The sequence below is a fragment of the Cherax quadricarinatus genome, chromosome 78 (assembly GCF_038502225.1).
Source record: "Cherax quadricarinatus isolate ZL_2023a chromosome 78, ASM3850222v1, whole genome shotgun sequence".
NCBI lineage: Eukaryota > Metazoa > Arthropoda > Malacostraca > Decapoda > Parastacidae > Cherax > Cherax quadricarinatus.
In genome coordinates this window covers 8,077,299-8,100,580 of record NC_091369.1, presented here as the reverse complement: position 1 = coordinate 8,100,580, position 23,282 = coordinate 8,077,299, and the positions used below count along the sequence as shown (strand labels likewise).

General features: G+C 39.7%; 1 protein-coding gene across 1 annotated transcript in view; it reads left to right on the top strand.

Annotated features, from left to right (window-relative positions):
• Fancd2 overlaps positions 1 to 23,282 on the top strand; it is an 88,743-nt gene that overhangs the window by 36,059 nt on the left and 29,402 nt on the right. The window contains exon 8 of the mRNA XM_070101535.1: positions 22,212 to 22,309. Within this exon, the coding sequence (XP_069957636.1) occupies positions 22,212 to 22,309 (98 nt within the window). The remainder of the gene's footprint in view (positions 1 to 22,211; positions 22,310 to 23,282) is intronic.

The following is a 23,282-nucleotide window of genomic DNA, read 5'->3' as shown; positions in this document are numbered from 1 at the left end:
CATTAGTATAGGTATCACGGGAAATTGGGGGGAAATCATAAAAGGTTTTATGATAGGTGGGGGAAAAGGAGGTCAGGGGCCCCTTTGAAAGTCCCCCTCTCTTACACGTACTAACAAAATTTTTTTTTAAAGGGGTGGGGTGATTTGGGGGAATCTTTGATAAAAGGTCTAGAGTTCCCCCTTTTGAAAAAAAATGGTATTTTTCCACCCGGGGCTGTATGACCCTTGGGGAATTTTATACTTTTCCCCGGGGAAAAATTAAACCCAAATTCTCCTTAAGATAATTATTATTATTCATATTATTTAGGGGGAATCGCTAAACCTGTGGGGGTCATCATCGATTTTTGGGAATGGGGCATCATATTTCTTTCCCCGGGGAACGGGGTGGCCCAGTTCCTCGGATCAAGGCTCTCTCCCAGGTATAAGGCACCGTCTTTGAAGGGTGTGGGGGGAAATAAACCGCCCTTTGGGGGGGAGCCCCACCGTTTCTTAGAATACCGTACGACGGAAGTGCATGGTGGTGCCTTACTGTGCAGACTACTCACTCATTTTTGCTTCCTCGGGTTTGGCGCGCCCCATGATTATAATAATAATCAGCTAGCATTACGTGATCCCTAATAGTTTAGCGTGGCCTCATGAATAAAAACTAGACTTTACCCCCCCCATCCATAACCTCAATTCCCCCCCCTATCCCCCGGTCCCCCGGTGATGTAGCTGTCTCAAACCACCCAACAGGTAGAGCAGCTGTGGCTTAATCCAGACTCATGACTATACTTCAACCCAAAGGGGTTTTTAGGAGAAAGAAAAGGTTTAAAAGCCCCAGGACTTAAATTTTTCACACTGGGAGCTTTTGGGAAGTTTAACACCCCCAAAAAGACTCAGGAACTGTGGATCAGAGCCCCGGAGCTGGGGTTAAAATTGTCAAAAATAGGCCATTTTTTTTTGTAGCTGGGATTGGTCCCAACCCCGGCTCTCAAAAGGGGCCCAGGGTTTCGTCCCCGATAGGGGTAAAACCGGGGTTTCCCCAAATACCGGGCTGTCTCTGTTCCCCTAGCGGTGAAATAATTAGGGGTGTTAGTCTACTGGTGGGTCACCGGAAAAAAACCCCACCTAATTTCCCCGAAATCCTGCATAACAAGTGACTTTCTGAAAGTGGCATTTTAAAGTATAATTGGGTTTCCCAAATTCTGATGACCCCAGCATTTCCATTTTCTACCCTCAGTTCTTTTCCCCCTCACCCCTCCTTTCCCTGCCCCGCTGTTCCCCGAAACCCCTTAACCCCATCCCCCCTTTTTCCCAAACCCAACCCCCGTTCCCCCCTGCCCCAGCGCTGTATACCCCTTTTGGGTTTAAAGCTTTTCTTTTTTTAATTAAATAATAATTAATTTTCAGAAACGTTGAAAGGGAAATATATTTTTTTTTAAATTTTTATTATTATTATTATTATTATTATTATTATTATTTTATACAAAAATCCTCGTAAAAGGTAGGGGTTTTCCAAAAGATTATTCCCCCAAATTTGCTTGCTTGAAAGTTAAAAGGGTTTAATTTTCGGGGGGGAATCCCCCCGTTATATAATGGAAATCATTTAGAGTGGTTTTTAATGACTTTTTACATCAGTTATCTGGCTTTTAAAGGATATGCGGGAGTATAGCATCGAAAAAATAAATGTTTGAATTATACTTATTCTTTAATTTGTAGGATTTAAAATGGTTAAAAGGGTAACTAAAAAAATGTTGTTAAATTCTAAAAAATGTATTTTAAATTTTTCATCAATGCTTCAGAAGGGTAAGAATGGTCCCCTTTTTTTTTAAATAACATCTCCCAAGCAGACCTACAAGCTCCCCCTTAATTAACCCAATTTAAAATTTGGGAAAGGTTGAGAAAAAGTGACATTCTTAAGTTATACGGGGGAAAAATTTCAAAATTTTTTAAGTATTTTTAAACCAAATGAAAAACCCATCCAAACCCTCAATTAAAACACATCAACTTTTTTTAACCCCTGCCAAAGAGGTTTAAAGGGGGTATAAAATCCCCAACAAATGTAAAAGGGGCACGTGTGCGGTATAAAGGATATTAAAGGGGGAAAACCCTTTTTTCCAAAGTGCGCTTCAGTCCAAATACATTTTAGTTCCTGCCCAACATTATACCCCCTTTGAGCCCCACCCCCCCAATTAGAAGAAACCCTTGAAAGGTGGTGGTGTTCTTTTGTTATAGGGCCCAAAAAAGAGCAGGGGGCCCAAAGGATATACCATGTATTATGAAAAAAAAGGGGCAGTCTTTGGCCCTTGCTGGGGATCTTGAATTAAAATTTGGGACACACAAAGAAAAGTTATAGTGGGAAATAATAATGTTTTTTCCAACTTTCCAAAAAGGGGGATGGGAATTTGGGGCACAAAACTACAAATCAATACCCCAAACGGGCAAATTCAAAAATTCTTAAGGAAGATGGTCAGGAAGAGGTTTTGGGAACAAAATTGGGGGGGTCTTTATTCTGAAAACCATCATGATTTCGGGTATCATAACCCTTTTTAAAGGTTGGTGCCTTGATGCCTTTAAAGGGCTCTTGCCCAAGGTTGGACCCAATTTTTCCCCCTCACTGATCAAACTAGTATCCCCCCATTCTCCAGATGCTTTTGACCTGGGGAATTAATGCTTTTGAATAAAGATTAAATAAAATTACCCCTCCCCCCATAAAAATGCATATTCCCCTCCTTTTATACCAATTTAAGGGTTTAAATCATACAATTTTTTTAACGTGGTTGACGGGTCAGCCAGTGGAAGGCCTCCATAGATGACCAAAAGCCCCGGCTGCGATCGTATAGCTAAGACCGATTCAGGAAACACTTGCCCGGGTTTCCCTAAAAAACCTTACCTAACAAACCCCCCCCATTCCAGAGGAAAGCTCTTAAATTTTAAATTGTTTTCCCCACAAAAAATTATCATGGATGGGGAGCCCAAGTCTAAAATCTATTGGAGTTCTTCAAAAAGGGTTCCCAAAGAAATTCCCATGAGACACTTATTAAGGCCTTAACTCACGTGGATCAACCCCGTAATGTTTTGGGCCTTGATGCAGGGGGGAATAGATGAAATACATTTTTTTGGACTGCAAAATGCATTTAACACCACATACAGTGACTAATGCTGGATAAAAATTAAGATATAGCAGAGCTATACTAAGGGGGGTATAATGCCCGTGAGGGCTCATGATCAAAGGGGAATTTCACTTTATTTCCCTTGGGTCAAATTTATTCCTTCCATTGCCCCTGCACTGAAACCCAAGGGGTTTTGCATTTTTCCCAAAAAATAAATTTAAAAACTTGTAAAGTTTTAACTGAGGGCCATTCCAGGACCCCTTTGTTTCTGGGGTTATGATAATGAGACCCGGGGGGACCCCAAAATAGTGTGCTTTTAGTTTAAAGGGGGCCAAGATAATAAAGGAAAATCTTACCCTGGACAATTAATTTGACCCAAAAAATATTTACAAAAATATACAGTATTACAAATAATATAAATGGTAAATATATGTGACAAAAAATTAAAAAAATTATGAAAAAAGATTTTTCAGTTTTGAAAAAAAAAAGGTTCTCTTAATTTTATTTTCTTAACCCCCTTGTGATTTTTTGGTGCCCCCGGGAAAAAAAAATGCAGATGGTATACAAAGACTGTGAAAGCCTTTTACAACTGTGATCAGGTAATTTTTTCAAAAAGTGTTAAAAAAAATCGGGGGGAAAATTTGGGAGATGGCTCTATAATTTCCTTAAAAAAAAAAAACAGAGTAATAGTAAACAAAAAAGTTTGGAAACTTCGGGGAAAAGTTTTGTTACAAGGTAAAAGGACTTTTCTCCCCTCCCTTTCCCTCATCCCCATATCGCAGAGATGGGGCACTGTCCCCGTGATATACCCCGGGAAATTTTTATGGCAATGTCATCAATTTAGCCCTGCAAATTTTCCCAAAAAAAACTTTCCCAAGTCTTTTTGGGTTTAAAAACAAACCAAATTCAAGAAAACAAAATTTTAATTACTCCACTTGGAAAAATGGAGGGAAAAGAAAAATAATTGGGGAAAAAAAATAAATTCCAAATACACAATAAACCAAAAAAATAATGTGAAGGACCTGGGGGGTGTTATGTATAGAATCCGCTTTTAAAGATCATAACAAATCTCTACCCCCCAGGGAAAAGATAGGATGGATAATGGGAAACCTTTAAAACTAAGGGATGCCAGGCCACTGATATTATCTTTAAATCACTTTTAGGCTGGAATTTTTTTACACTAATGGGCCCCCTTAAATTTGGGGGAAAAAAGCAGGCCTGGGGAATATAAAAGGGAAATTTCATGCCCTATAAGTACAATAAAGCACCAAAATTGGGAACAGTTGGAATCCTTGATCCACATAATGGTGGAAAGATCCCAAAAATTTCACTTGAAAAAACCAGGGGACTAGTCCCAAAAATCCCCATGGAAATCCTTTTCCTTTTCAAGAAAAACAAGGGGGAAATAGTCGCAAATAACCCCAATAAATGTCAGGGACCAAGACTGAATCTTCCCATACCCTCAATTTTCTTCAAAAAGGAGCCGGGGGAACCTTAAACCGTTCCCCGACCAACTGGGCTTTGGGTTTGGCCCTTGGGGGTTTGGTGTTGGGTAATGGTAACGTCTTTTATCAGGCCCGATCCCTGTAAAAAAGGCCCCGTTATCTAAAAAGGGGTGAGGGCATTGACCCCCCAAAACCCCCCCCAGGTATACTAATTCCCCAGGATAAAGGGTAAAATTTTTAATCTAGTCTGAATGCTTTCCTATTCCTCCCGGCTTTGTAATCCCCGTGGGGTTTGGGTAACCCCCGAAAATTTAATAATAATTTTAAAACCAAAAAGGGGGAAAAGGGGTAATTTACCTGGGGGAGGGGGAAACCATCAAATAATTTGGGGGAAATTAAAAATTTTCTTTTCACAGGTCTTTTTCTTCCCAGGTGAACTGCCTCTTTAAAACATCTTTTTGGGGGCATGGGCCCCCTTTTGTCTCCCCTTTTTAGGTTCCTAACCCCCTTTTTCAAAGGGGCTTTGATTTCCTCCCCCCCCCCCTTTCCCCCCCAGCAAAAGGAAACCAACAGGTGAAAACCCCTGCAAGTAAATTTCAACCGGGAAAAAAAATACTAAAGTCTTTGAAAAACAGAAGGGAACCAATCTGTTTCCTTGCCGAAGTTTAACCATCCCAACCTTTCCCGGAAAACCCCTTAAATATTTTTTGGTAGATAAAAACCAGAATTAAAATTTTTTTTTCTTGGGTTAAAATTATTTCCCCTTCCCTCAATTTTGGGGGTGGGTTTGGGGGACCTTTAAAACCCCCGGCCCCCTTGGGGTTTTTTTCCGGGTCAACCAGGCTTTTTTGCTGGCCCACATATCCAGTGGGAACCACAGCCTGGCTGATTGAGCCGATTTTGGGTATCTGTCCGGCCCCTTGAAAGGGGGCCAGGGTCTATTGGTAATTTTCCTTTTGCCTGATGGGGGGCTGTTAACAGTCTTGGGTTCCAGTCATTTTTTGTTTTCTCTTTGTATACCAATGGCCCCCCTACTTTTCCCTTGGATGATTCTAAAATTCCTCACTGTTTTCTAGGGGCCCTTTTATGGTTAAAAAGATAACAGGTTTTTTGGGCTGGAATTGGGGCTCTTTCCCGAGTCTGGTCAAACCCCGATAAAATTCCCCTTTCCCCCGAAATTTATGACCCCTTACAGGCAGAGCTTTCCCCCTTTAATATTCTAAAAAAAAAAAAGTTATGCATCGTTATGAATTTTTTTTTTTTACAGTTTATAAAGTCCCGGGGAATAAAAGCAGTTCTTTAACCCTGGGGCACCTGACCCCGCCACCAGATAGCCTTTTTAGGATGTCCTCATTTCCCGTTCTTAAAACACTGCAAAGGACCAGGGCCTGAACAACTGCCCCAAAAGTTTTAAAAATTCTTTCCAACAACACCCCCCAGTCTATGGATATCAGGTAAATAATTTATTTTATTTGGTTACTGTAAGTCAACAAAAATATTTTCCATGGGACAAAGGGACATATATGTATGTATACTGTACATCATATTTATATAGTACATAATTATACATTTTACACTTATTTATAAATATATAGTAAAAATGTTAGTATTTAATCTTTTTGAGATATGGGTTTTCTTTTAAAAATCTAAACCCATTTTCAAACCCGGGCTGGTTTTCATTTTATGTTAATGGGGAAATGCAAATCCATAATGCCTATACAACTGATCATAGTTGAGGGGGCTGGGCCAGGGCTGAGTTTACCCTTTTTCAAAGACATTTTTAGTACATAGGCACCAGGAAATGGGGGGAATTTATGCGTTCCCAAAGGGAAAAGGGGGAAACACTCTATTTTCCCTTTGGGTGAAAAACCTAACCCCAAAAAGGAAAATTCATTCCGGTAAAAGGAAAACTCTCATGAAGCAGACGGGGTTTTCCCTGTTATTAGGATTTCACTATTTAGTCTAAAAGGGGTCTTATATTAGGTTTAAAAATACCCTTTTTTTTAAAAAAATTTAGGTATTTTTTTTTTTTTTGTGTGTGTGAATGTATGTTGTGATTTTGGGAAAAAAAATTTTTTTTTGTGCCATCCTTTGGGTTTCTGGAAAACAACAATAAAATGAATGATGGGTTTGTTTTCTCTTTTACTCTGCCATGGTATTTAAACATGATTTATTAAAAAAAATATTTTGAATTAGAGTATACATTGGGAAATCCCATTTTAACAGACCTCAAAATAATGGATCCAAAAATAAGACAAAAAACCACTGGTCATTTGGTTAAACCCCAATGGACAAAGGGCATTTTTTACAAATTTCTGTTATTTTATGATCCTGACTAAAAATCTCATTTAGATTCAAATAAAAATTTTTTTTTTTTAAGTGGTACAAAAAAATGTTTTTCATGTATTAAAACATTATTTGGCATAAAAAAATTTCCACTATTAAATGCATTTAAGTTCACCCAGTCACCAATTGGGTATCTGTTTTTCCCTTTTTGGTCATATAAATTTTGGGTTTAATTTATGTTTATTTTTTAAAAAAGGTTTTGTTAGGGGGTATAAAAATTTTATCGTTAAACTTTAAATGGTCAATTTTTATTTTATTCTTTTTCCTTTAAATTTTTTTTCCTTTTTTAAAAAGGAAATTTTTTTAGGCATCTTTTTTAATTTGTTTTTTGATAAGAAAAGGCAAAGGGTTTGGGTATCTTTATTGTTTAAACATTTTTTTTAACACAGTAGGCTTCCGTCAAATACAGAAGAAGGGGAGCAAGTAAAGATGATGTTACCCGTCCATCAATGATGGTTCATCTCTGCTTTTCTACACATGCTGTTTTTATTTTACTGAAGAAACCCCAATTAGGGGGAAACTTTCCCAATAAAGTCCCAATTTGCACATGTCTTACTCATCAACTTTCGGGGTTTTTTTACCATTTTCAACAAGTTTGTTTTTTTGGTATTGTCTGAATCATCCAGCTTTTTGAATCATTTATTTTCCTCTTTTTAGGTTTTAGGGGGCATGAAAAAGATCCATTTTCCGGTGATCCGGGGGCAAGAACCCCAAAAGTCTCAGAAAAAACTGAATTGGTTCTCAAAAAAAATAATAACTCTCTGAGAAAACCTTTGCATATGAAGTGCTTCTCAAGAAAAAACATAAAAAATGGCTACTCCTCATAAGTTTTCTTCCCTTGTTGGTTAAAGGGAATTTATTTTGTTTTCTCCCCAAATTTTTAAATTTTTACAGAGATTTTCCTTTTTCCCCCAAGATTTGTTTTTTCCCCAAATTGTTGGTTTATTTCCCCCAAATTGTTAGTTTTTTAAAAAAAATTGTTTTTTTCCAAAAAAAATTGTTTTTTTCCCCCCAGAATTTAGTTTTCTCCACAAAAAATTTTTTACCTCTTAAAAATAATTTAAATTTTTTATTGCCCCTTTCCCCACTTGCGGGGTATTTCCCGACTGGACCTTTCTTAGTTCCCCTGACCAGTAAAGCATTTTTAAATAATGTATTTAGAGGGTGATTTCCCCTTTTTCTGGTTTAATACAGTATACAAACACTACTTTAAAAAATTTTCAAATATATAGAAATGTTATAAATGGGGAAAAAGGGCATTAAAACAATATCGGAGATGGTTGGGCATAAACCCCACTACCATTATAGTATGCTCCTTCCTTAACAACAAAATTATTTTTTAACAAACCCTAGGAATGGAACTCTGTATTTTAAAGGGGGAGTGACTGCTTTCTTTTTTTTCAGCAAAGGTAATTTTTCAGCTGTGTTTCTCACAACTTTGGTAATTTAATTTTCAAATTTTAATTTATTCCTTAAACAAAGTAATTAAAGGGGAAAAATTTTTTTTCATGGAGATCAAAGGGTTTTCACTGGGAAAAAAAACAAACAGTTTCTTTTGCAGGACAAATTGAAACCATATTTTTTTTTTTTAAAATGTGGGCCCTTTTCCCACGGGGCAGGGGTGACCCAAAAAAATACTTTTACCATCATTCAACACTTTCCCATATGATAAAATACGTATTATTTAAAAACAAAAAAACCAATTTTAAAGTAAGTATTTTTTTATGGTGGGAAAAATTGGGACAAATGTTTCCATTTAAAATTTTCTTTTTTTTTTAAAAAGTTTATTTTTGAAGTGCATTTGCAAGGTGATTTACAAATTTTAAATATGCCTAGCAGTAAGTAGGCATGGAATTTGATTTAATTACTGAACTGATTTTTTTTTTGTATGAAAAATGAAAATAAATAAAAGGGCTTTTTTTTTAAAAAAGGGCATGGAATTGAATATTGAATATTACTGTCAATGATACCCAAATGAGGTGTGAAACCTAGCTCCACAGGCCAGCAGAATGTCTTTGCCCATGTCTGGGGGAAAATATTTTGCTGTTTCTGATGAAAAATTTCCCACCACCGGTAGAAGGACATTTTCCTGGGATATTTTTATTTGTATCTTTTTTCAATGGAAAGTTCACTAAAAATTTCCATTTAACCACACATGTTTCAGGCAATCATGTGTAGATGATTTTCGTACTGGGCCTTTTGATGTTTTGATTCTGCTGAAATTTTTGATTTTTTGTCCCTCCCAACGCTCATTGGGAGTTTTTTTAGAATAAGATCAAGTTTTCCAAACGTTTTTAAAACCTTTTAAACCAAGCAGGGATGTATTAATTTTTGTTTTATTACTTTTTTAAAAATTTTTTTGAATACATTTTTTTTTTAAAGAGATAAAAAAAATTTGTCGATATATGTCATGTATTGAAAATCTGGAAGCTGATAGGTGGGCTAGTGAAAAACAGGAGGGGGCCCTTTGCCCTCTTTACAGCATTTTGCTAATAGCAGTTTTCAGTTTACCCCTTCTTCATTTATTCAGATTTTCACAGTAAAATATTAACCACTCACTGTAAGCTAAGGGGTGAAAAAATTTTAAGGTAAGGAATGTGTACTTTAAAACATTTTTTTTGGGCCCGGCTCAATGTTCATTTAAAATATGATATAAACATGTTGTTACAGGCTTTATATGATTTGAAAATGCAAAAAAGGTTATGTTTCACTTTATGGTTTTTTATTTTACTGCTTTAGCCAACCTAATTTTCTGTATAAACACGCTCCCCTGTACAGTATTTGGGGTTTTATTTAAATTAATTACTTTGAATATTTGTAAATACTTTGGGTAATTGTATTTTGTTTAATATTATACCAGGGAGCATCCCAGTATACAGTGGTGCAATTTTTTCTAAACTAACTAACAACCCAAAAAAACTAACAATAATTAACAACTAATAATAAAAACTACTACTACCCCAAATACTACCCACTACCCACCCCCTCAACACACACACACACACACACACACACAACACACACACACACACAAAAAAAGCCAACTTTTTTGAAAAAAAATTATTTATATATATATATATATATATATATATATATATATATATATATATATATATATATATATATATATATATATATATATATATAAATATATATTATATATATATATATATATAATATATATATATATATATATATATATATATATATATATATATATATATATATATATATATATATATATATATATATATATATATATATATATATATATATATATATATATATATATATATATATATATATATATATATATATATATATATATATATATATATAACCAGGGGACTGGTTAACGATTTTAACTGAAGAGGGCTCATCGTATGCAAATAATCGTTATGCAACAATTTTCCCATAAGAAATAATGGAAATAAAATTAATCCGCAAGACGCCAAAGATGAAAAAATTTTTTACCACATGAAATGTTAATTTTAATAATACAAACTGAAAAAGGCATGCACAATTAAATGAACTTTACTTTATTGAAGATCTGGTGATGATTGATGGGATGGGAGGAGGAGAGAGTGTGTTAGTGTTTAGAAGGGGAATCCTTCCATTAGGACTCTGAGGTAGAAGTCCTTTTCTGGGTTATTTCCTTCTTTTTTAATGCCACTAGGCCAGCTTCAGAGTCACTGGACTTTTTCTGACAAGATATCTGTCCATAGTCCTGTACCTCTGCCCTTTATGACTTGCTTAAAGTGTTTCACAACATTGTCAGTGTAATAATCACCAGCACGGCTTGCAATAGCTGTGTGAGGGTGATTTTCATCCATGAAGGTTTGATTGCCACTTTGCACAGATTTCTAATCTTTGAAGTAGGCAACTTCTTAAACCTCTCCTCCTCCGGCAACCTCAGGTGTGCCTCTTGCTGTTGAAGGATCTAGCAGCTCATCAGTGGTTAGTTTCATTGTCCCCCTCCACCAACTCTTCCACATCCTCACTCAACCTCCAACCCCAAGGACTTTCCCAAGCCAAAATGGATCCTCAATTGGCACAGGATTCTCAGGGTTAGCCTCAAACCCTTCAAAAATCCTTTGTCTACAAAATTTTTGGCCACAGTTTCCCAAGCAGAGTTCAAGGTCCTTTTAGTCACTCTCCCAAGCCACCATTAGGTTTACAAATTGAGGATTTTAAAAGGGATCTCCAAAACTTTTTAGAGCGTTGATTTTTGAGGTAAACAAACCCACCTTTCAAACAGAGCTTTGTACATTTTTGAAGTTGGAAATAACCCGCTGGTCCATGGGCTGCAGGAGAGGAGTGGTATTAGGAGGCAAAAACTTCACCTTAATGAAGCCCCATGTCCCATAAAGTCGCTCTGCCACGCCTAGGATGACCAGGGGCATTGTCTAACACCAGAGGCACCCTTGTTCTAATCTTTTTCAGTTAGGTAATTTTTCACATTGGGGGCAAAAAGCATGGGGTAACCAGTTATAGAAAAAATTTCCCCAGTGACCCATGCCTTACTGTTTGCCCTCCACAGCAATAAAAATTATCCTTGAGGACATTCTTTGCCTGAACGCCTGGGAGTTTCAGAGTGATACACTAATAAAGGCTTCACTTGCAATCACCGAGCATTGGCACACATCAACAAAGTAAGCCTGTCTTCAAAGGCTTATGTCCTGGGAGGCCTTTTCCCCCTGAGTAATGTAGGTCCTGTTGGCATTTTCTTCCAGAACAGGCCTGTTTCATCACAATTAAACACTTGTTCAGGTTTCAGTCCTTCAGTTTCTATGTACCTTTGAATTCCTGCACATATTTTCAGCCGCTTGGGGCCGGGAAATGGCAGCCTCACCATGCCTTATCACACTATGGATGCCACTACGCTTTAAATCTCTCAAACCAACCTTTGCTGGCCTTAAATTCACTCACATCATCACTAGTTGCAGGCATTTTTTAATTAAATCCATGCAACTTCCTAGCCTTTTCACATATGATCGCTGAGAGACGCATTCCTGCCATCTGTTTTTCATTTATCCACACCAATAAGAGTCTCTCAACATCTTCCATCAATTGGGGATCTTTGTTTCAAAAAACAGTTGAACCTTTGGCAAGAACAGCCTCTTTTATTGCTTCTTCTGGGGCCCACAATAGTAGCGATGGTTGATTGGGGTTTCTTGTACAGCTTGACTAGGTGGCATACGACTCCATTTTCATACTTATCAATTATTCTTTCTTCATCTCTATAGTAATTCTTACCCTTTGAGGTGTAGGGTTGTATGAAGTTTTTGGGGCCCATGGTCACTTATTTTCCAGAAACAGCACCAAAAAATACTGTAAAAATACCAAATATTGAGTGTATGCTTGGATGTTACCATGAGGCTGGCTGAAACAAGGGGACGGAGGGGCACATGTGAGGCCTGAGGGACATTGACGCGGTCTGGACTAAAATCGTATCGGGTTTTTAAGGGGTATGGGCAAAATTTTGCGATAAAGTAATCGTTATGCGGAAAAATCGCTATGCGATGCCATCGTTATGCGGGGGTCCACTGTATATATATATATATATAAACATTAAAATGGTATAAAATACCTGTTGGTATTTTATACCATTTTAATGTTCAATCTGTCAGACACTGCAACACAAGAGTATCTTGGTACAGACCTGAAATCAACTTCAACAGCCTCTACTAGTGAGAACGGCTTACCTAACAAACAAAAACCCGCCGCCCACCTCAGGAGGAGTCACACGGTTTGAGTCGGTTTTTTTGTGGTAATTTCTGACTGTGCCATAAGGAATAGTGTGGGGATATAGGCGTGTGCACGTAAGAGTGCATATAATCACTTAAGCCCAAAAAGGAAATATAAGTGATCACAAAAAAGAAAACAAAGGAAATATTGCTGAGTGTTTAGTGGGGGCCGTTGAAGGGTGAACGGTTGTGTCGGGGCTTAAATAGTGTTGCCATAATAACGCAGTGGGTATTTGAAGAATAGTGCACTCAAGACCGGGGAGATAAGAGATTTTATGATGTGTCAGTAAAACGTGAGGAGTGAAAAATTAGAAGAGCTAGAGACTATAGTGCATACAGGAAGTTAGTGGAAAATTACTGAGTAGCATCAAACTTCTTCAACTTCTGGGACAGGATAGCCCCGCAACGTACTCCACTGCCAGCCGCAGAATATTCACCTATTTTGGGAGTTGCATGGGGTCAATAGTACCTGTCTCTAGCTGGAATTGGGGTCACTCCTCGAGCTATCAGAATTAGAATAGCAGCATTTACTGGCATTTAATAGAATTTAGAGTAAGTGCATATAGGCGGTTTAGTGTATTTATTTTTAATGTAATTTAAACGATAAGACAGTACAGGGGGAAAACCAAGAGATCGGGTACATATACAATACATATGTAGTACATACGTGGGAAATAAGGACTGTTTACATAAACATATGCACAGACTAGGTGAGAACAGCTCTGCTGTTAGGCATTTGAAAGCTGTAGCACACACACACACACACACACACACACACACACACACACACACACACACACACACACACACACACACACACACACACACCACACACACACACACACACACACACACACACACACACACACACAACACACACACACACACACACACACACACACACACATGCACACACACACACATATGCGCAACACAGGCCCGGGGCTCTGGTGGCAAAGCCCCGCCAACCCCGGAGGGCCCGGGTTGACTCGGCGGTGGAACATTTACACGCTTCTACACCTGTTGTCCTGTTCACAGCAGCAAATAGGTACCTGGGGTTAGTCGACTGGTGTGGGTCGATCCTGGGGACAAGATTAAGGACCCAATGGAAATAAGAGACAGTCCCGATGACGACTGACTTCTTGGTTATCCTGGGTGGCACCCTCCAAGTTAAAAACCCAACAAAATCTTATCTTATCTCACACACACACAAAACCACACACACACACACACACACACACACACACACACAAAACCCAAACAAACACACAACAAACAACACACACATATACAGGATTTTACACCTTCCTGTGAAGTGACCTATAATTTTTCCCTTTTTCCCCCATCTCTCCCCCTCCTCTCTCTCTTCCCTCTCTCTCTCTCTCTCTCTCTCTCTTTTCTCTCTCTCTCGCTCTCGCTTCTCTCTCTCCCCTCTCGCTCTCTCCTCTCTCTTTTTCTCCCTCTCTCTCCTCTCCCCTTCTCCTCTCCCCTCTCTCCCCTCTCTCTTCTCTCTCTCTTCTCTCTCCTCTCTCTCTCCTCTCTCTCCTCCCCTCTCTCTCCCTCTCTCTCCTCTCTCCTTCTCTCCTTTTTCTCTCTCTTCCTCTCTCTCTCTCCCTCTCTCTCTCTCCCTCTCTCTCCCTCTCTCTCCCCCTCTCCTCCCCTCTCTCTTTCTCTCTCTCTCTCTCTCTCTCTCTCTCTCTCTCTCTCCTCTCGCCTCTCTCGCTTCTCTCCTCTCTCTTCTCTCTCTCCTCCTCTCTCTCTCTCCTCTCTCTCTCTCTCTCTTCTCTCTCCTTTCCTCTCTCTTCTCTCTCTTCCTCTCTCTCCTCCTCCCCCCCTTTCTCTCTCTCTCCTTTTCCTCCTTTTTCTCTTATTTCTCTCTCTTTTCCTTTTCCCTTTTCCCCTCTCCCTTCCCCTTTACCCCCACTCCCCTCTCTCTTTCTCTTTCCCTTCCCCCTCTCACTTTCTCCTCTTTTTCCCTTCCCTTCTTTTCCCTCCTTCTAGGTCCCTTCTCTCTCTCCCTATCTCTCACTCTCTCCCCTTTTCTTTTCTCTTTCTCTCTTCACAAAAAAAAAAATGGGACCTGCAGGAATCGGGGATCAGATGACAATGGTACTAGTAGGGAGGAATGGATGGAGGAACAGTGGAAAAGGATAGAGCAAGAATGGGAGAGAAAATTAGGAGAGCTTTCTGAAAAAATGGAGAAAGAGCTCTCTATGAAATGGGAAAAGAGGTTGGAGAAGGACAAAGAATTGGGAGGCACAAGTTGAAACTGCAGTAGCCAGGGTAAAGGTCCTAGAATTTGAGGTAAACAGGCTGAAGCAAGTCTCAGGGGTAGTGACCAGAGAAGACACACCATACGATGATGAGAGGCTGAACAGGAAGGAAGGAGATATGAATTATGCTAAGGTCATATCAGCCTGCAAAGAAGGGCCAGGGAGTGGAAGGGAAGAGCAGATGGGTGCAGATGGAGAGGGAGATAGGTCGAATGCTGAGGCACAACCATGCTACCAAGAGCCACTGGAAAAATCAAGGGAGAAAATGACCACATACAGACAGGAACTAGAGTCACAGAGGGAGAGGCAATGGGAGGAGGAAAGGGCAAAATCAGTGATTATCCATGGGCTTCGGGAGAGAGAGGAAAGGACACACACTGAAAGACGGCAGGAAGAAAGAAAGGAGATTGAGAAAATCATCACGGAAATAGGGGGAGAAGACATGGATGAGATTGTAAATTTTCAGAGAATAGGGGGTACTTGAAGGGGAGAAACCGACCGATCAAGCTGATTCTCAGGACAGAAACAGTGCGGAACAGGATCCTCCAAGAGAAACCACGGTTGAAAAGCTCGGAAGAGTACAAGAAGGTGTTCCTAGACAGAGACAGAACACAGAGAGACAGCAGCTGAGGGAGAGGACAAAAAAGCGAAAGGAGCTAGGAAAGGAGACAAGGATGGAACCAGCAGAGGTCAGTCAGAGCAGAACAGAGCAGCAAGGGCAAGCACACACACAACTATCCTCAGAACCCCACAACCTATCACACCATCCCAACACACAATACAATCCATACCCACAGCTTCCACCCAACCCCCAACCATAGAATCCCACAGTATGCTACCAGATCTCCCACCCCCACAGGCCCCCCAAACCACAGTGTTGGAGAGGAAACTGAAGGTATGGTACACAAACGCTGATGGAATAACAAACAATTGGGAGGAGTGGCACGAAAGAGTCAAAGAGGCATCACCAGACATCATAGAGATCACAGAAACCAAGCTTACAGGTATGATAACAGATGCCATCTTTCCAGCGGGATACCAGATCCTGAGAAAAGACAGAAGGAACAGGGGGGGTGGAGGAGTGGCATTGCTGATCAAACACTGATGGAATTTTGATGAGCTGGAGAGAGGAGACAGCGGAGAAGAAAGTGATTACATAGCGGGAACGCTTCACTCTGGTGGTCCCAAGGTGATAATTGCAGTGATGTATAACCCACCACAGAACAGCAGGAGGCCAAGGCAAGAGTATGACGAGAGCAATAGAGCGATGGTTGACACACTGGCTGCAGTGGCCAGAAGAGCTCATGCATGCAGGGCAAAGCTCCTGATCATGGGCGACTTTAATCACAAGGAGATCGAATGGGAGAACTTGGAGCCACATGGGGGCCAAGATACATGGAGGGCTAAGATGATGGAGGTGGTACTGGAAAACTTCATGTACCAACACGTAAGGGACACTACAAGAGAGAGAGGAGAGGATGAACCAGCAAGACTGGACTTAGTATTCACCTTGAGTAGTGCAGATATTGAGGACATCACATATGAAAGACCCCTTGGGGCCAGCGATCATGTGCTTTTGAGCTTCGAATACATAGTAGAGCTACAAGTGGAGGGGGAAGCAGGAAGGCCAGGACAAATGAAACCAAAGTACAGGAAAGGGGGCTACACAGGAATGAGAAACTTCCTGAATGAGGTTCAGTGGGACAGAGAACTGGCAGGGAAGCCAGTTAATGAGATGATGGAATATGTAGACATAGCAGCAATTAGAGGTAAGACAGAATGTAGGATTGCAGATGAGCAAGGAGGTTTCAGAGTGGGTAGGGGATGTGTAGATCAAGTGTTTACATTGAAGCATATATGTGAACAGTATTTAGATAAAGGTAGGGAAGTTTTTATTGCATTTATGGATTTAGAAAAGGCATATGATAGAGTGGATAGAGGAGCAATGTGGCAGATGTTGCAAGTACAGTGGACCCCCGCATAGCGAACTTAATCCATACAAGAGGGCTGGCCGTTATGCGAAATGTTCGCTATGCGAATTAATTTTCCCCATAAGAAATAATGGAAATAAAATTAATCCGTGCAAGACACCCAAAAGTATGAAAAAAAAATTTTTTTTACCACAAAAAAATGTTAATTTTAGTACACACAAACTGAAAAAGGCATGCACAATTACATGACACTTACTTTTATTGAAGATCTGGTGATGATTGATGGGATGGGAGGAGGGGAGAGAGAGTGTTAGTGTTTAGAAGGGGAATCCCCTTCCATTAGGACTTGAGGTAGCAAGTCCTTTTCTGGGGTTACTTCCCTTCTTCTTTTAATGCCACTAGGACCAGCTTCAGAGTCACTGGACTTCTTTCGCACAACATATCTGTCCATAGTGGCCTGTACCTCTCGTTCCTTTATGATTTGTCTAAAGTGGTTCACAACAGTGTCATTGTAACAGTCACCAGCACGGCTTGCAATAGCTGTGTGAGGGTGATTTTCATCAAAAAAGGTTTGCACTTCAAGCCATTTTGCACACATTTCCTTAATCTTTGAAGTAGGCAATTCCTTCAATTTCTCTCTCCCCTCCTTTGAACCAGTTTCCCCAGGTCTGGCCTCTTGCTCTTGAAGTTGATCTATCAGCTCATCAGTGGTTAGTTCTTCATTGTCCTCCTCCACCAACTCTTCCACATCCTCCCCACTAACCTCCAACCCCAAGGACTTCCCCAATTCCACAATTGATTCCTCAACTGGTATACTACTCCTCTCAGGGTTAGCCTCAAACCCTTCAAAATCCCTTTTGTCTACACATTCTGGCCACAGTTTCTTCCAAGCAGAGTTCAAGGTTCTCTTAGTCACTCCCTCCCAAGCCTTACCTATAAGGTTTACACAATTGAGGATATTAAAGTGATCCTTCCAAAACTCTTTTAGAGTCAATCGAGTGTCTGTGGTCACTTCAAAGCACTTTTGAAACAGAGCTTTTGTGTACAGTTTCTTGAAGTTGGAAATGACCTGCTGGTCCATGGGCTGCAGGAGAGGAGTGGTATTAGGAGGCAAAAACTTCACCTTAATGAAGCTCATGTCCCCATAAAGTCGCTCTGCCACGTCTGTAGGATGACCAGGGGCATTGTCTAACACCAGGAGGCACTTAAGGTCTAATTTCTTTTCAGTTAGGTAATCTTTCACATTGGGGGCAAATGCATGGTGTAACCAGTTATAGAAAAATTCCCTAGTGACCCATGCCTTACTGTTTGCCCTCCACAGCACACACAAATTATCCTTGAGGACATTCTTTTGCCTGAACGCTCTGGGAGTTTCAGAGTGATACACTAATAAAGGCTTAACTTTGCAATCACCACTAGCATTGGCACACATCAACAAAGTAAGCCTGTCTTTCATAGGCTTATGTCCTGGGAGTGCCTTTTCCTCCTGAGTAATGTAGGTCCTGCTTGGCATTTTCTTCCAGAACAGGCCTGTTTCATCACAATTAAACACTTGTTCAGGTTCCAGTCCTTCAGTTTCTATGTACTCCTTGAATTCATGCACATATTTTTCAGCCGCTTTGTGGTCCGAACTGGCAGCCTCACCATGCCGTATCACACTATGGATGCCACTACGCTTCTTAAATCTCTCAAACCAACCTTTGCTGGCCTTAAATTCACTCACATCATCACTAGTTGCAGGCATTTTTTTAATTAAATCGTCATGCAACTTCCTAGCCTTTTCACATATGATCGCTTGAGAGACGCTATCTCCTGCTAGCTGTTTTTCATTTATCCACACCAATAAGAGTCTCTCAACATCTTCCATCACTTGCGATCTTTGTTTCGAAAACACAGTTAAACCTTTGGCAACAACAGCTTCCTTGATTGCCGTTTTCTTGCCCACAATAGAAGAGATGGTTGATTTTGGTTTCTTGTACAACCTGACCAGGTCGGTGATACGTACTCCACTTTCATACTTATCAATGATCTCTTTCTTCATTTCAATGGGTATTCTTACCCTTTGAGGTGTAGGGTTGGCACTAGAAGCTTTCTTGGGGCCCATGGTCACTTATTTTCCAGAAACAGCACCGAAAACACTGTAATAATACGAAATATTCCGAGTGTATGCTTGAATGTTACCGCGGAGGCTGGCTGGTAAACAATGGCATGGGCGGCACATGTGAGGCTGGCTGAGGGCGCACATTGGACGCGTCTCGGACGAAGGCCGCTGAGCGGGTTTTTGTCCACTATGCGGGGCAAAATTTTAGCGAACAAAGCGTCCGCTATGCGGATTGTTCGCTATGCAAGGCGTTCGCTATGCGGGGGTCCACTGTATATGGAATAGGTGGTAAGTTACTAAATGCTGTAAAGAGTTTTTATGAGGATAGTGAGGCTCAGGTTAGGGTGTGTAGAAGAGAGGGAGACTACTTCCCGGTAAAAGTAGGTCTTAGACAGGGATGTGTAATGTCACCATGGTTGTTTAATATATTTATAGATGGGGTTGTAAAAGAAGTAAATGCTAGGGTGTTCGGGAGAGGGGTGGGATTAAATTATGGGGAATCAAATTCAAAATGGGAATTGACACAGTTACTTTTTGCTGATGATACTGTGCTTATGGGAGATTCTAAAGAAAAATTGCAAAGGTTAGTGGATGAGTTTGGGAATGTGTGTAAAGGTAGAAAGTTGAAAGTGAACATAGAAAAGAGTAAGGTGATGAGGGTATCAAATGATTTAGATAAAGAAAAATTGGATATCAAATTGGGGAGGAGGAGTATGGAAGAAGTGAATGTTTTCAGATACTTGGGAGTTGACGTGTCGGCGGATGGATTTATGAAGGATGAGGTTAATCATAGAATTGATGAGGGAAAAAAGGTGAGTGGTGCGTTGAGGTATATGTGGAGTCAAAAAACGTTATTTATGGAGGCAAAGAAGGGAATGTATGAAAGTATAGTAGTACCAACACTCTTATATGGATGTGAAGCTTGGGTGGTAAATGCAGCAACGAGGAGACGGTTGGAGGCAGTGGAGATGTCCTGTCTAAGGGCAATGTGTGATGTAAATATTATGCAGAAAATTCGGAGTGTGGAAATTAGGAAAAGGTGTGGAGTTAATAAAAGTATTAGTCAGAGGGCAGAAGAGGGGTTGTTGAGGTGGTTTGGTCATTTAGAGAGAATGGATCATTCACACATTTTACAATTATTTAATTGTGTTTAGTGCTTGTGGGGCTGTGAAATAAGCTGCCATGGGCCCAAAGAAACTTGCTAGCGGTACCCCTGTGGTAAAGAAAGTGAGAAATGCCATAGATGTGAAGAAGGAAATAATACAGAAGTATGAGAGTGGAGTGAGACTTGTTGAGCTTGCCAGGATGTACAGAGGACTGTGGACAGTTATTTTGTGAGACAGAAACAGATGACTGTGGACATTTATTTTGTGAGACAGAAACAGATGACTGTGGACAGTTATTTTGTGAGACAGAAACAGATGACTGTGGAGTTATTTTGTGAGACAGAAACAGACGACTGTGGAGTTATTTTGTGAGACAGAAACAGACGACTGTGGAGTTATTTTGTGAGACAGAAACAGACGACTGTGGAGTTATTTTGTGAGACAAACAGACGATTGTGGACATTTATTTTGTGAGACAGAAACAGACGACTGTGGACAGTTATTTTGTGAGACAGAAACAGATGACTGTGGAGTTATTTTGTGAGACAGAAACAGACGACTGTGGAGTTATTTTGTGAGACAAACAGAGGATTGTGGACAGTTATTTTGTGAGACAGAAACAGATGACTGTGGATAGTTATTTTGTGAGACAGAAACAGAGGACTGTAGAGAGTTATTTTGTGAGACTGGGGTCCAATGACTCAAGCTGGTCCTAGTGGCATTAAAATACAGAGAAGGGAAGCAACCCCAGAGAGGGCTTTGATACCGGAAGTCCTCATGGAGGGGGATTCTCCTTCCAAACAATAACCCCAACTCCCTCTCTCCTCCTCCCTATCTTCCAGATGCCATCACCAATCTTCAATAAAGGTAAGTAAAAATGTTATTTTATATTACTATACATAATTAAAGACTATAGCATTTGTTGTGTGTATGTAAAACTGTAATTAATCTCTATAAAATGTATTATTTTTGTGAATGTTTTTGGGTTTATAGAACGGATTAATTGTATTTCCATTATTTCTTATGGGAAATATTGCTTCGAATTTCAGACTTTTCGAATTTAGAACTAGCTCCTGGAACGGATTAAGTTTGATTTTTGAGGTTCCACTGGCTTGGCAAAAAGATGACAAAAGGGTGAACTCAACCTTCTTTCCTGTCATTCTTTCTCCTTTTCTCCTCTCTTATGCTTCCCTCACCTCCATCCTTCCCAACTCTTCTATTCCCACCCCCCTCTATTTCCCTTCTTCCTTCCATCTCTTCTCTGAATACAGTAGTAATATTCCAAATATCCATGACTGGGAGACCACTGATGATATTTACAACATGCATCATGTTTTGATCAGAAGCATGGAGGGATCCTCCTGCCATTGATTGGGGACAGTGGAGTTCTGAAATTATGATTTATACAATCTTATTGACTGAAAATCTAGGAAAAAATCTCTAGGAATAATTTCTAAGAAATATTGTATAGAACAGATCAGTGAAGACCATATTGATACATGAATAACCCGCACATGGGAGAAGAAATTTTTGACGATGTTTTGGTCCGATTTGGCCCGTTAACTAGTAACACACGTCATAAGTTACTTTCTCTATGTGTAAGTTATTTGTGTGTTATTCCAGTCATGGTATTGTGCCTTTTTATTCTTTAAGGCCATATTGATTCTTCAGTACCAAAACTAAATATTCAGTTCTCTCAAGTATCGGGTTTTGAACTTTTGTTGCTTGGCTTTACAGTACATCATTTCTGGAGACTGCAGATGCTGGTGCTGCACAAGATCTTTTATCACTTCAGTCATAAGTTCAAAATACAGCTGCTGCAGTTTTCAAGTCTCTTTTTTTACATATTAAGAATAACATAAAATGATAAATACATAAATGCTTCAATCATCTATATACTGTAGTATTAGTGTTTAACAAATTTATATGTTTATATATATGTCCCTCATGAGTTGGCTGTATCCTTAGAAGGAGGTGCCCTCATGTCAGTGAAGAGCTCCTGCTTCAAGGAATTGGAGCAACCCTCCATTCCTTGTACCAAACCTGATTACCTCTCATTCCCCAAACACTGCATGACCCCAGTGGGCTCAGCACTTCCCTATGAATATAATTGCAATTAGGTGTCTGTACAATATTATACTTTATTAATTTTTATAACTATTCTTAGGTACTAAAAGAAAATTTTGAACCCTTGAAGAAGATGGCCAGCTTGCTGCTGAGATGCCCAGAACTTCTTGTTAGCCAGGCAGGAGCCACTTTGTTTAGGTAAAGGTTCTTTTGGGCAATAATATTGAAACTAATCTGTTTACCTAATAAACTACAAGTGGTACATGAATCTGTTGTCAGTATTTTGTGTTGGGTAATTCAATCATAGGCATGTAGTACTGGGAGTCCAGCAGTTGTTTGATCACTGATACCCAGCACCAGCAAGTCTAAGGTTGCTTAATTACCGAGTAGGTCATCATTTGACAAAGACTCAATTCTAATTTGGGCATAAGAGGCATTAAATACTCACAAGTTGCAAGATAAGGCACTGCCTATGTTCTTCTGTGGATTGACTGGGAATTTACAGATCTGTGTTCCAACAGACATTAGAAGGGCATAGTCAGACCAGAGGTAATTAATTTACCACAGACAACATCATAGAAATACAGGGATAAAAGAATTTTTTAGCTTGTCAAATCTTTTTTTCTCATCAAACTCCTTGGCTCAGCCTTTACAGATGTTCATGTGCTTGGGTCACCTACACATCTATGATCCTCACTCCACTTGTATATTCCCAGGTTTTTTGTGTATTTCTAAAGATTTGAAAAAGTTGGTCACTAAGTGTCTATTTTCCCTTTGTCTCTGTTTTGCAGACACACTTCTGTTTCTTGACTAGGTTCAACCTTCTCTTTTTCCCTTGACATCTCTAATATTTTGGCTTAAGTTCTACTGTTGCTTCATCTGTTATCTGTCCTCCATATTCATAACTTCTACTCTTCTTTTAAGTGGAGCATTGTGATGCTAGTGAAAGGCTTTTCGTCTGAGGAATTGCATTTTGGTATGAGAGAATAGTTGTTCTGGCCTAGGAACCTAGCATTACAGTGACTGAATATTTTGCAAGACAATGATAGTGTGAATGATGACAAAAAATTTTTTTTCCAGGTCACCCTGCCTTGGTGGGAGATGGCTAGTGTGTTAAAAAATAAATTTAATTTACCCTATCTTGACCAAGTGTCAGTGTGAGTGAATGTGG